Genomic DNA, 13,608 nt, shown 5'->3' with positions numbered 1-13,608 from the left:
AGACATACTGTATTTATAATTTCATTCAGCTAGGCCTAATTGTAGTGTTACGACTTGGTCATCCACACACGTTTCTTTTCAGATCCCAATACCGCCCCTGTGTGGCCGTTGGATGTAAATACACAGCCCAGGTCCCATTACAAACTATTAATCCACTGTCCACATTTTCCAGCTCTTGTAAATAAGAAAAACATTTTGATTCAGAGATAATCTTGCAGCTCATTGGAACACCAGGATCGCATCTTACATCATACTCCTAGTGCCATCTAGTTTATTACATTTTTTAAAGTAATCTATGGCCTTATTTAGGATCCTTAAGACGAACTTCTACTATACTAAATAACACTAATTATTAGAATAACAGTGTGGTTTCACATGAAACTATTGTGGAAATAGTTTGACTTTAAACGGAAGCAAACGTAACGAAACATGGAGAGACAAACCTGAATTTATCCCAGTAGAAACTCTCATTTTTCTCTGTTGCTTCCTTTTAGTTCTTAAACGTTAAACTGTTTCCGTAATGAATCTGCCCCTGCTCTCTCTGTGAATCATTCACCATCCCTCCCTGCTTCGCTTTTCACCTCTCACACAGTCTCCCTCTAATTTCCTTATTGTGTGTGTGTCGTGAACAACATTTGCCTGAGCAACAATAGTAGAATCGGTGGTTCGGTTTTCAAAATAAAAGTTACCCATTGAATCGGATGCAAATGGAAATAAATTGTGGAATCATGCAACAATCCTGTAGGGACTTTATGTTGCTAAACATATATAATACATTCAACAAAAGACAATAATTAGTTCATTTGACACCAAATAAAATCTGTTAAAATTGCTCTGTGGATGTTTAGTATTCAGGAATGCAAAATACCTTCAACATGCAGCCTTATGGATCCTGGGTTCATGACATATCGTACCAGCCTTATGGGTCTGGGTTCATGACATATCGTACCAGCCTTATGGGTCTGGGTTCATGACATATCGTACCAGCCTTATGGGTCTGGGTTCATGACATATCGTACCAGCCTTATGGATCCTGGGTTCATGACATATCGTACCAGCCTTATGGATCCTGGGTTCATGACATATCGTACCAGCCTTATGGATCTTGGGTTCATGACAGGCGGTACCAGCCTTATGGATCTTGGGTTCATGACATATCGTACCAGCCTTATCGATCCTGGGTTCATGACATATCGTACCAGCCTTATGGGTCTGGGTTCATGACATATCGTACCAGCCTTATGGATCTTGGGTTCATGACAGGCGGTACCAGCCTTATGGATCTTGGGTTCATGACATATCGTACCAGCCTTATCGATCCTGGGTTCATGACATATCGTACCAGCCTTATGGGTCTGGGTTCATGACATATCGTACCAGCCTTTTGGGTCTGGGTTCATGACATATCGTACCAGCCTTATGGGTCTGGGTTCATGACATATCGTACCAGCCTTATGGATCTTGGGTTCATGACATATCGTACCAGCCTTATGGATCCTGGGTTCATGACATATCGTACAAGCCTTATGGGTCTGGGTTCATGACATATCGTACCAGCCTTATGGGTCTGGGTTCATGGCAGGGGGTACCAGCCTTATGGATCTGGGTTCATGACATATCGTACCAGCCTTATGGATCTTGGGTTCATGACATATCGTACCAGCCTTATGGATTTAATGTACAGCCTTACCTATGTACTTGTGAGGGGATTTCCCACATTTAGTCCTGCAATAAGAGCTATGACATAATTATTTGCGTAATCTCTTCACATTTCATGGACCCAAGATCCAGAGGTAACGCTGTACAGTGCAATAGAAGTCTGCCCCAATGCAATTCTAATAAAGCCACAGTGGGACTTCAACTATTTTTTATGTGTCAAATGAACTACTTACTGTCTTTGTTTTAATTCATATAACAACATTCCAACCTTGTTTAGCATTATCTAATCCAAATATGGCATTATATCCACCATTTGAATATTTTTGCATCCGTTTCAATATTGGACCCTTATTTTGAAGGCGAACTGCAAATTCCATTGTGGCTCATCCTTATTCTAGCTAGCATCACACAGGTGCTTTTCCGAAGGGATACAATAACAACTTGTAACCTGCACGGTCTCAAACAGAGTACGGAGAAGACCAGCGGTCGGTATTCGAGATCTGCCGCGTCACAGAAGAACCACACTAGAACCAGGCAGACCCAACTCAAAATCTGTCAGACCATCGGAGAAGTGAATTCGAACGAGCCTGAGAGAAAACGGAGCCTTTGTTTTCAGAAGCAGCAGGGAGCCGAACCGGAGGAAAGATGATGAGTTTTCTGCCATACTTCTCCGCTGAGACCTGGACCCTCCTGGCCCTCCTCATCACCCTCATTGTAGTGTAAGGACTTACATCAAATCAAATGTTATTTGTCACAGGCATCATAGTTTATCTCGTGGAAATAATCAGTCAATAATATTTCACAAATAAAATAAATGCCGAGCTGGTTCGTGAAAACAACAACTTTTCCAGTCTTGGCAAACACTTCTTATACAGCTGTCCTCCTTACGTGACACCCATAGTAACTCCTCTCAATGACTCGTCACCTCTGGCATTTAACCACCGTTATCTTATTGCCTTGCACTAAGTTTCGTTTGGTTTCACTTTAAGGCTTGGAAACTTTAGAGCCACAGCAATAGTTCAACAATACAGACATGTTCTCGACTAGGACAGGTGAATGTAGGAACATAGCAACAGTCCATATAAATAACCAGTACATGTCATCCTGCTAACTCCTCTGAAAGGAACACTCATGTTCTGGTAAAATCCCAAGAGGTGTAACCATAGCAACAGTCCATAGAAATAACCAGTACATGTCATCCTGCTAACTCCTCTGAAAGGAACACTCATGTTCTGGTAAAATCCCAAGAGGTGTAACCATAGCAACAGTATATATTAGACCATACCACTGCTACCAAAATAAACAGCCATGTCCACTCCCCAGACAGGTGCATGTCTAATGGTGTCTGATGACCCAAACCCACATAAAGAGGGCACTTATCTTGCAGACCTTCCTGAAATGTATCATGGCCACACATGTTCTGGAAAAGGGCTCAATGTTAACCGGTGTAGACTAATAGTGAAATGCTTACTTACGGGTCATTTTCCAACAATGTATCATAACTCAAGAAGAGACCTAGATGGGGTCACAGGAGGAAGATGGTAGGAGTCTTAGATGTTTAATCATCCAAAAGGAGAAGGCAAGTGAATGGTCGTGGACAGGCAAAAGGTCAAAACTAGATCAGAGTCCCGGAGGTACAGAGTGGCAGACAGGCTCGAGGTCAAGGCAGGCAGAATGGTCAGGCAGGCGGGTACAGAGTCCAGAAACAGGCATGGGTCAAAATCAGGAGGACTAGAAAAAGGAGAAAGAGCAAAAGCAGGAGAATAGGAAAAAAACGCTTGTTGACTTGGACATACAAGACGAACTGGCACAGAGAGACAGGAAACACAGGGATAAATACACTGGTACAGAGAGACAGGAAACACAGGGATAAATACACTGGGGAAAACAAGCAACACCTGGAGGGAGGTGGGGGAAATTACAAGGACAGGTGAAACAGATCAGGGTGTGACACAATGATAACATGGTTATTTGCAGAATAACATGGATATATACAGAACAACATGGCTATATACAGAATAACATGGCTATATACAGAACAACATGGCTATATACAGAATAACATGGCTATATACAGAATAACATGGCTATATACAGAATAACATGGCTAGATACAGAATAGCATGGCAATATACAGAATAACATGGTTCTATACAGAATAACATGGCTATATACAGAATAACATGGTTAAATACAGAATAACATGGTTATATACAGAATAACATGGCTAGATACAGAATAACATGGTTATATACAGAATAACATGGCTATATACAGAATAACATGGTTATATACAGAATAGCATGGTTATATACAGAATAACATGGTTATATACAGAATAACATGGTTATATACAGAATAACATGGCTATATACAAAATAACATGGTTAAATACAGAATAACATGGTTATATACAGAATAACATGGTTATATACAGAATAACATGGTTATATACAGAATAACATGGTTATATACAGAATAACATGGTTATATACAGGGATACTATACTTAATATAACTTCTCTATAACATATTACTATTTACTGTGTGTGTGTGTGTGTGTGTGTGTGTGTGTGTGTGTGTGTGTGTGTGTGTATATGTATATGTATACAGGTACGGGTACTGGCCCTATGGTGTATTCACTAAGATGGGTATCCCTGGTCCCAAACCCCTACCTTACTTTGGCACAATGTTGGAGTATAGAAAGGTTAGTACACATTCAGAATAAACATCTCTCTCATATTTTAAACAACAGTGTTATTGTTCTCCTATGTAAAACAATGTATTGAGAAGGAAAAAGAGAACTAGCTTTGTTTGTTGTTTTAACAATAGATAAATACAAGGTCATTTGAGACATGATCAGTCTAGAAGTTGTGTTATTGACCCTGGGGACCATAGAAAATAACAAACCCTCCTCAACCCTCACCTATTTCAGGTGTGTTCTCTGTTCAGGTGTAGAACACACCTACGCGACCTCCTAGGGCATGTTTTTTTTCTCGCTCGCTCTCATTCCATCTCTCTCCCTCTCCCTCTCCCTCTCCCTCTCCCTCTCCCTCTCTCTCTCTCTCTCTCTCTCTCTCTCTCTCTCTCTCTCTCTCTCTCTCTCTCTCTCTCTCTCTCTCTCTCTCTCTCTCTCTCTCTCTCTCTCTCCCTCCCTCCCTCCCTCCCTCCCTCTCTCTCTCTCTCTCTCTCTCTCTCTCTCTCTCTCTCTCTCTCTCTCTCTCTGCAGGGCTTCACTAACTTTGACACAGAGTGCTTTCAGAAGTACGGGAGAATCTGGGGGTGAGTTCAGTTGGCTGTACCGTACTAGGATGACTCACAACTGTACTATGCTTTTTCAATTCATCACCTGCTGGAGCTGTCATGTGATAATGAGGAATGATAGTAGTAGTAGTATTAATAATATCAACAACAACCCGACTAATGTTTTGTTACATTACAGCCTTATTCTGAAATGGATTCAATTGTTTTTTCCCCTCATCAATCTACTCACACAATACCCCATTATGACATCACAATACCCCATAATGACATCACAATACCCCATAATGACAAAAACAAAACCTGTTTGTTTTTTAAAGTTTTGCAAATGTATAAAAACAAAACAAATTAAATATCACATTTACGTAAGTATTCAGTCCCTTTACTCAGTACTTTGCTGAAGCACTTTCGGCAGCGATTACAGCCTCGCGTCTTCTTGGGGATGATGCTATAAGCCTGGCACACCGATATTTGGGGAGTTTCTCCAATTCTTCTCTGCAGATCCGCTCTCTTGCTGGGCCACTTGATGACATTCAGAGAACTGTCCCAAAGTCACTCCTGTGTTGTCTTGTCTGTGTGCTTAGGATTGTTGTCCTGTTGGAAGGTGAACCTTCACTCCAGTCTGAGATCCTGAGCGCTCTTAAGCAGGTTTTCATCAAGAATCTCAGTACTTTTCTCCGTTCATCTTTCCCTCGATCCTGACTAGTCTCCCAGTCCCTGCCGCTGAAAAACCTCCCCACAGCATGATGCTGCCACCACCATGCTTCACTGTAGGGATGATGCCAGGTTTCCTCCAGACGTGACACTTTTCATTCAGGCCAAAGAGTTTCATCTTGGTTTCATCATCAGACCAGAGAATCTTGTTTCTCATGGTCTGAGTGTCACGACTTCCTCCGAAGTTGGTCCCTCTCCTTGTTGACGTCACTGGCCTTCTGGCCGTCGCCGATCTACTTTTCATTTTCCATTTGTTTTGTCTTTGTCTTTTTCACACCTGGTTTCAATTCCCCAATTACTTGTTCATTATTTAACCCTCTGTTCCCCCATGTTTGTTTGTGAGTAATTGTTTGTATGTTATGCGGTCCGTTATGTGCTTTATTGTATTGTATTTTCCCATCTTGAGTAAATTCCGTTTATTTACTCATATCTGCTGTCCTGCGCCTGACTCCTTTACACAGGCTACACAAAGACCTCATTACACTGAGAGTCTTTAGGTACCTTTTGACAAACTCCAAGCAGGCTGTCATGTGCCTTTTACTGAGGAGTGGCTTCTATCTGGCCACTCTACCATAAAGGCCTGATTGGTGGAGTGCTGCTGAGATGCTTGTCCTCCTGGAAGGTTCTCCCATCTCCACAGAGGAACTCTGGAGCTCTGTCAGAGTGACCATCAGGTTATCTCCTTGACCCAGGCCCTTTTCCCCCGATTGTTCAGTTTGGACAGGCGGCCAGCTCTAGGAAGAGTCTTGGTAGTTATTTGATTAAAGAATGATGGAGGCCACTGTGTTTTGGGGGACCTTCAATGCTGCAGAAATGTTTCCCAGATCTGTGGCTCAACACAATCCTGTCTCGGAGCTCTACGGACAATTCTTTCGACCTCATGGCTTGGTTTTTGCTCTGACATGCACTGTCAACTGTGGACCTTTATATAGACAGGTGTGTGCCTTTCCAAATCATGTGCAATGAATGGAATTTACCACAGATGGGTATTTCTGTTTTCGGTTTCTCGTTATGGGGTATTGTGATGTTGTTATAGGGTATTGTGATGTTGTTATAGGGTATTGTGATGTTGTTATGGGGTATTGTGATGTCATTATGGGGTATTGTGATGTCATTATGGTGTATTGTGATGTCATTATGGTGTATTTTTTTCACCTTTATTTAACCAGGTAGGCTAGTTGAGAACAAGTTCTCATTTGCAACCTGACCAAGATAAAGCGTAGCAATTCGACACATACAACAACACAGAGTTAGACATGGAATAAACAAAACATACAGTCAATAATACAGTAGAACAAAATAAAACAAAAAGTCTATATACAGTGAGTGCAAATGAGGTAAGTTAAGGAAATAAATAGGCCATGGTGGCGAAGTAATTACAATATAGCAATTAAACACTGGAATGGTAGATAGGCAGAACATGAATGTGCAAGTAGAGATACTGGGGTGCAAAGGAGCTAGATAAATAACTAAATAAATAAATACATACAGTATGGGGATGAGGTATATAGATGGGCTGTTTACAGATGGGCTATGTACAGGTGCAGTGATCTGTGAGCTGCTCTGACAGCTGGTGCTTAAAGCTAGTGAGGGAGATATGAGTCTCCAGCTTCAGAGATTTTTGCAGTTCGTTCCAGTCATGGGCAGCAGAGAACTGGGAGGAAAGTAGACCAAAGGAGGAATTGGCTTTGGGGGTGACCAGTGAGATATACCTGCTGGAGTGTGTGCTACGAGTGGGTGCTGCTATGGTGGCCAGGTAGCTGAGATAAGGTGGGGCTTTACCTAGCAGAGACTTGTAGATAACCTGTAGCCAGTGGGTTTGGCGACGAGTATGAAGTGAGGGCCAACCAACGAGAGCGTACAGGTCGCAATGGAAGGTAGTGTATGGGGCTTTGGTGACAAAACGGATGGCACTGTGATAGACTGCATCCAGTTTGTTGAGTAGAGTGTTGGAGGCTATTTTATAGATGACATCACCAAAGTCGAGGTTCGGTAGGATGGTCAGTTTTATGAGGGTATGTTTGGCAGCATGAGTGAAGGATGCTTTATTGCGATATAGGAAGCCGATTCTAGATTTAATTTTGGATTGGAGATGCTTAATGTGAGTCTGGAAAGAGAGTTTACAGTCTAACCAGACACCCAGGTATTTGTAGTTGTCCACGTATTCTAAGTCAGAGCCGTCCAGAGTAGTGATGCTGGACGGGCGAGCAGGTGCGGGAAGTGATCGATTGAATAGCATGCATTTAGTTTTACTTGCGTTTAAGAGCAGTTGGAGGCCACGGAAGGAGAGTTGTATGGCATTGAAGCTCGTCTGGAGGTTAGTCAACACAGTGTCCAAAGAGGGGCCAGAAGTATACAGAATGGTGTCGTCTGCGTAGAGGTGGATCGGCGACACACCAGCAGCAAGAGTAACATCATTGATGTATACAGAGAAGAGAGTCGGCCCGAGAATTGAACCCTGTGGCACCCCCATAGAGACTGCCAGAGGCCCGGACAACAGGCCCTCCGATTTGACACACTGAACTCTACCAGAGAAGTAGTTGGTAAACCAGGCGAGGCAATCATTTGAGAAACCAAGGCTGTCGAGTCTGCCTAGAAGAATGTTGTGATTGACAAAGTCGAAAGTCTTCGAAAGAATACGGCCGCACAGTAAATGTCTCTTATTGATGGCGGTTATGATGCCGTTTAGGACCTTGAGCGTGGCTGAGGTGCACCCGTGACCAGCTCTGAAACCAGATTGCATAGCGGAGAAGGTACGATGAGGGTTTTGTATTTATCCATTGTAGAATAAGGCCGTAACTTAACAGAATGCCATAGATGTACGATGAGAGGCAGTGTCACGCCCTGACCTTAGTTCTCTTTGTTTTATTTATTATTGGGTGGTGTGTTGAGTTTTTGTATTGTACAGGGGTTTATCTAGTCTAGGTGTTTATATGTCTATGGTTGCCGAGATTGGTTCTCAATCAGCTGTTTATCGTTGTCTCTGATTGGGGACCATATTTAGGTAGCCATGTTCCTTGGAGAGTTTTGTGGGTTGTTATTCTATGTTTTGCTTACGACGCTGCCTCTTTATGACGACCAGTCTCCTCGTTACGATGAAATGCCTCTGTGATCTATGATGGGAGGCAGTCTGTTCTGTGTACCATGTAGGTGTGTATATATATATAGTGGTTAAAGCCAGGTGTGTTTCTCCTCTGTGAAGGATCTATGATGGGAGGCAGCCTGTTCTGTGTGTCATGGACAAAAGCATAATCAAGACCGTCCTGATTAAAGAGTGTTACAACATCTTCACCAACCGCAGGGTGAGACACACACACACACGCACACGCACACGCACACACGCACACACACACACACACACACACACACACACATAAACTGAATAATAATAACCCTGATTAATACAACTGTCCTCCATGTTTTAGAACTTTGCATTTCTGAATGGGGAGATGTTTGACGCGGTGTCCGTTGCCGAGGACGATACATGGAGACGGATCCGCAGTGTCCTCTCACCTTCCTTTACCTCTGGACGACTGAAAGAGGTAGAACCATCCCTCCATCTCTACCTTTCTGTTTTATCAACTTGTTGTAAACTCATTATAGCTTGTTATAAACTCTTTAAAAACTCATTATAGCTTGTTATAACTCTTCATTAACTCATTATAGCTCGTTATAAACTCTTTATTAACTCATTATAGCTTGTTATAAACTCTTAATAAACTCTATAGCTTGTTATAATTCTTCATTAACCTATTATAGCTTGTTATAAACTCTATATAAACTCATTATAGCTTGTTATAAACTCAGAACTTGTTATAAACTCTTCAACTCATTATAGCTTGTTATAAACTCATTATAGCTTGTTATAAACTCATAACTTGTTATAAACGCTATATAAACTCATTATAGCTTGTTATAAACTCATCATAGCTTGTTATAAACTCATAACTTGTTATAAACTCTTCAGCTCATTAAAGCTTGTTATAAATTCTATATAAACTCATTGTAGCTTGTAATGAACTTTATCACATCACAAATACATTTAAACTGAGCCAAATTTCCCTGTCTTGGGTCAGTTAGGATCACCACTTAATTTTAAGAATGTGAAATGTCAGAATAATAGTAGAGAGAATGATTTATTTCAGCTTTATTTCTTTCATCACATTCCCAGTGGGTCAGAAGTTTACATACACTCAATTAGTATTTGGTAGCATTGCCTTTAAATTGTTTAACATGGGTCAAATGTTGTGGGTAGCGTTCCACAAGCTTTCCACAATAAGTTGGGTGAATTTTGGCCCATTCCTCCTGACAGAGCTGGTGTAACTGAGTCCGGTTTGTAGGCCTCCTTGCCCGCACCCTCACAACATGATGCTGCCACCCCCATGCTTCACAGTGGGATGGTGTTCTTCGGCTTGCAAGCCTCCCCCTTTTTCCTCCAAACATAACGATGGCCATTATGGCCAAACAGTTCTATTTTTGTTTCATCAGACCAGAGGACATTTCTCCCAAAAAGTACAATATTTTTCTCCATGTGCAGTTGCAAACCGTAGGCTTTTTTATGTCAGCTTTGCAGCAGTGGCTTCTTCCTTGCTGAGCGGCCTTTCAGATTATGTCGATATAGGACTCGTTTTACTGTGGATATAGATACTTTTGTACCTGTTTCCTCCAGCATCTTCACAATGTCCTTTGCTGTTGTTCTGGGATTAATTTGCTCTTTTTGCACCAAAGTGCGTTTATCTCTAGGAGACAGAACGAGTCTCCTTCCTGAGCGGTAGGACGGCTGCTATTGTTTGTACAGATGAACGTGGTACCTTCAGACATTTGGAAATTGCTAGGACAATGCCTCAGGACTACCTGGCCTGATTACTCCTTGCTGTCTCCAGTCCACCTGGCCATGCTGCTGCTCCAGTTTGAACTGATCTGCCTGCGGCTACGGAATCCTGACTTGTTCACCGGACGTGCTACCTGTCCCAGACCTGCTGTTTTCAACTCTCCAGAGACAGCAGGAGCGGTAGAGAAACTCTGAATGATCGGCTATGAAAAGCCAACTGATATTTACTCCTGAGGTGCTGACCTGTTGCACCCTCGACAACCACTGTGATTATTATTATTTGACCCTGCTGGTCATCTATGAACATTTGAACATCTTGGCCATGTTCTGTTATAATCTCCATCCGGCACAGCCAGAAGAGGACTGGCCACCCCACATAGCCTGGTTCCTCTCTAAGTTTCTTCCTAGGTTTTGGCCTTTCTAGGGAGTTTAAATACATTTGATTTGATTTTGATTTGCTCCCAAGGATGAACCAGACTTGGATCCTGGGAAAGGGGAGGAGTTACCGGTTTCGCTCTGTTCTTTATCCTGGGAAAAGGGAGGAGTTACCGGTTTCTCTCTGTTCTTTATCCTGGTAAAGGGGAGGAGTTATCGGTTTCGCTCTGTTCTTTATCCTGGGAAAGGGGAGGAGTTACCGGTTTCTCTCTGTTATTTATCCTGGGAAAGGGGAGGAGTTACTGGTTTCGCTCTGTTCTTTATCCTGGGAAAGGGGAGGAGTTACCGGTTTCTCTCTGTTATTTATCCTGGGAAAGGGGAGGAGTTACCTGTTTCTCTCTGTAATTTATCCTGGGAAAGGGGAGGAGTTACCGGTTTCGCTCTGTTCTTTATCCTGGGAAAGTTATTGGCGTAAATCTGGGTAACTGGGTTATTGCCATTCCACCCTAATCATTAGGCAGCACTCTGCTAACCACTCTCTCTGTCTCTCTCTACCTCTCTCTCTCTCTACCCCTCTCTCTCTCTCTACCTCTACCCCTCTCTCTACCTCTCTCTAACTCTACCCCCCCCCCCTCTCTCTCTCTCTCTCTCTCTCTCTCTCTCTCTCTCTCTCTCTCTCTCCCCCTCTCTCTCTCTCTCTCTCTCTCCCCCTCTCTCTATCTCTCTCTCTCTAGATGTTTGGTATCATGAAGCAGCACTCTGCTAACCTGCTGAATGGAATGAAGAAGCAAGCAGATAAAGACCAGACCATCGAAGTGAAGGAGTGAGTCCTGATTCCTAACCTCTGGCTTTCACCTTACAACTCTGAGTCTTGATTATAATACACACACACACACACACACACACACACACACACACACACACACACACACACACACACACACACACACACACACACACACACACACACAGCCACCCATTGCCTTGATAACAGCTTTGCACACTCTTGGCCTGAGGTAGAGTACCTCATCATAAGCTGTAGACACTATCTACCAAGATTTCATCTATAGACATCTATAGACATATATATATATATATAGACGTCATTGAACCACCAACAAATCCATAGCACTCACGTTGGTAACCATGAAGTGTTTTGAAAGGCTGATCGTGGCTCACATCAACACCATCATCTCGGAAACACTACACCCACTCCAATTCACATAACGCCCCAACTGATCCACAGATGATGCAATCTTTATTGCACTCCACACTGCCCTTTCCCACCTGGACAAAAGGAACACCTACGTGAGAATGCTGTTCATTGACTTACAGCTCAACGTTCAACACCATAGTGCCCACAAAGCTCGTCACTAAGTTAAGAACCCTGGGACTAAACACCTCCCTCTGCAACTGGATCCTGGACAGCCAATAGGGAGGAGGTCAGAGACCTGGCTGTGCGGTTGCCAAGACAACAACCTCTCCTCTCAATGTTTTGCAAGACAAAGTAGCTGATCGTGGACTACAGGAAAAGGAGGACTGAACACGCCCCCATTCACATCGACAGGGGCTGTAGTGAAGTGTGTCGAGAGTTTCAAGTTCCTTGGCGTCCACATCACCAACAAACTAACATGGTCCAAACACACCAAGACAGTCGTGAAGAGGGCACGACAACGCCTTTTTTTTTTTACCTAAGGAGACTGAAAAGATTTGGCATGGGTCCCCAGATCCTCAAAAGGTTCTACAGCTGCACCATCGAGAGCATCCTGACCGGTTGCATCACCGCCTGGTATGGCAACTGCTCGTTATCTGACAGTAAGGAGCTACAGAGCGCAGTGCATACGGCCTAGTACATCACTGGTGCCAAGCCTCCTGCCATCCAGGACCTATATACTAGGCGGTGTCAGTTTAGTTAGTTTATTTAGGAAATGTTTTCTTAACTCTGTTTCTTGAATTGCTTTCTCAGTTAAGGGCTTGTAAGTAAGCATTTCACGGTTCTACACCTGTCGTATTCAGCATTTCACGGTTCTACACCTGTCGTATTCTGCGCATGTGACAAATACATTTCATTTGATTTAGTTGTGGTCTGTAGTTGTGTGGTCAGTAGTTGTGTGGTCAGTAGTTGTGTGGTCAGTAGTTGTGTGGTCAGTAGTTGTGTAGTTGTGATCAGTAGTTGTTGTCAGTAGTTGTGTGGTCAGTAGTTGTGTGGTCAGTTGTTGTAGTCAGTAGTTGTGTGGTCAGTAGTTGTGTGGTCAGTAGTTGTGTGGTCAGTAGTTGTGTGGTCAGTGGTTGTGTGGTCAGTAGTTGTGTGGTCAGTAGTTGTGTGGTCAGTAGTTGTGTGGTCAGTAGTTGTGTGGTCAGTAGTTGTGTGGTCAGTGGTTGTGTGTTCAGTAGTTGTGTGATCAGTAGTTGTGTGGTCAGTAGTTGTGTGGTCGGTAGTTGTGTGGTCAGTAGTTGTGGGGTCAGTAGTTGTTTGGTCGGTAGTTGTGTGGTCAGTAGTTGGTGGTCAGTAGTTGTGTGGTCAGTAGTTGTGGTCAGTGGTTGTTGCCAGTAGTTGTGTGGTCAGTAGTTGTGTGGTTGTGGTCAGTAGGTGTGTAGTTGTGGTCAGTAGGTGTGTGTTCAGCGGTTGTAGTCAATAGGTGTGTTGTCAGTAGTTGTGGTCAGTAGTTGTGTGGTTGTGGTCAGTAGGTGTGGTCGGTAGTTGTGTGGTCGGTAGTTGTGTGGTCAGTAGTTGGTGGTCAGTAGTTGTGTGGATAGTAGGTGTGGTCA

General features: G+C 43.1%; 1 protein-coding gene across 2 annotated transcripts in view; it reads left to right on the top strand.

The window, feature by feature from the left end:
- Positions 1 to 1,728: 1,728 nt before the first annotated feature.
- Positions 1,729 to 13,608, top strand: part of LOC110514644 (cytochrome P450 3A27) — a 32,851-nt gene continuing 20,971 nt past the window's right edge. The window contains exons 1-6 of one of the 2 annotated variants that reach the window (XM_090194745.1): positions 1,729 to 2,378; positions 4,272 to 4,365; positions 4,888 to 4,940; positions 8,836 to 8,935; positions 9,059 to 9,175; positions 11,574 to 11,662. In XM_090194745.1, coding sequence (XP_090050871.1) covers positions 2,305 to 2,378; positions 4,272 to 4,365; positions 4,888 to 4,940; positions 8,836 to 8,935; positions 9,059 to 9,175; positions 11,574 to 11,662 — 527 coding nt within the window. In that variant the 5' untranslated portion in view covers positions 1,729 to 2,304. The remainder of the gene's footprint in view (positions 2,379 to 4,271; positions 4,366 to 4,887; positions 4,941 to 8,835; positions 8,936 to 9,058; positions 9,176 to 11,573; positions 11,663 to 13,608) is intronic. The other variant, XM_090194746.1, reaches the window with a different exon arrangement.

The sequence above is a fragment of the Oncorhynchus mykiss genome, chromosome 13 (assembly GCF_057628025.1).
Source record: "Oncorhynchus mykiss isolate SJ-2025 chromosome 13, ASM5762802v1, whole genome shotgun sequence".
Taxonomy (NCBI): Eukaryota; Metazoa; Chordata; class Actinopteri; order Salmoniformes; family Salmonidae; genus Oncorhynchus; species Oncorhynchus mykiss.
Note: the sequence above shows the minus strand (reverse complement) of the source record. Positions and strands in the feature narration are given on the sequence as shown.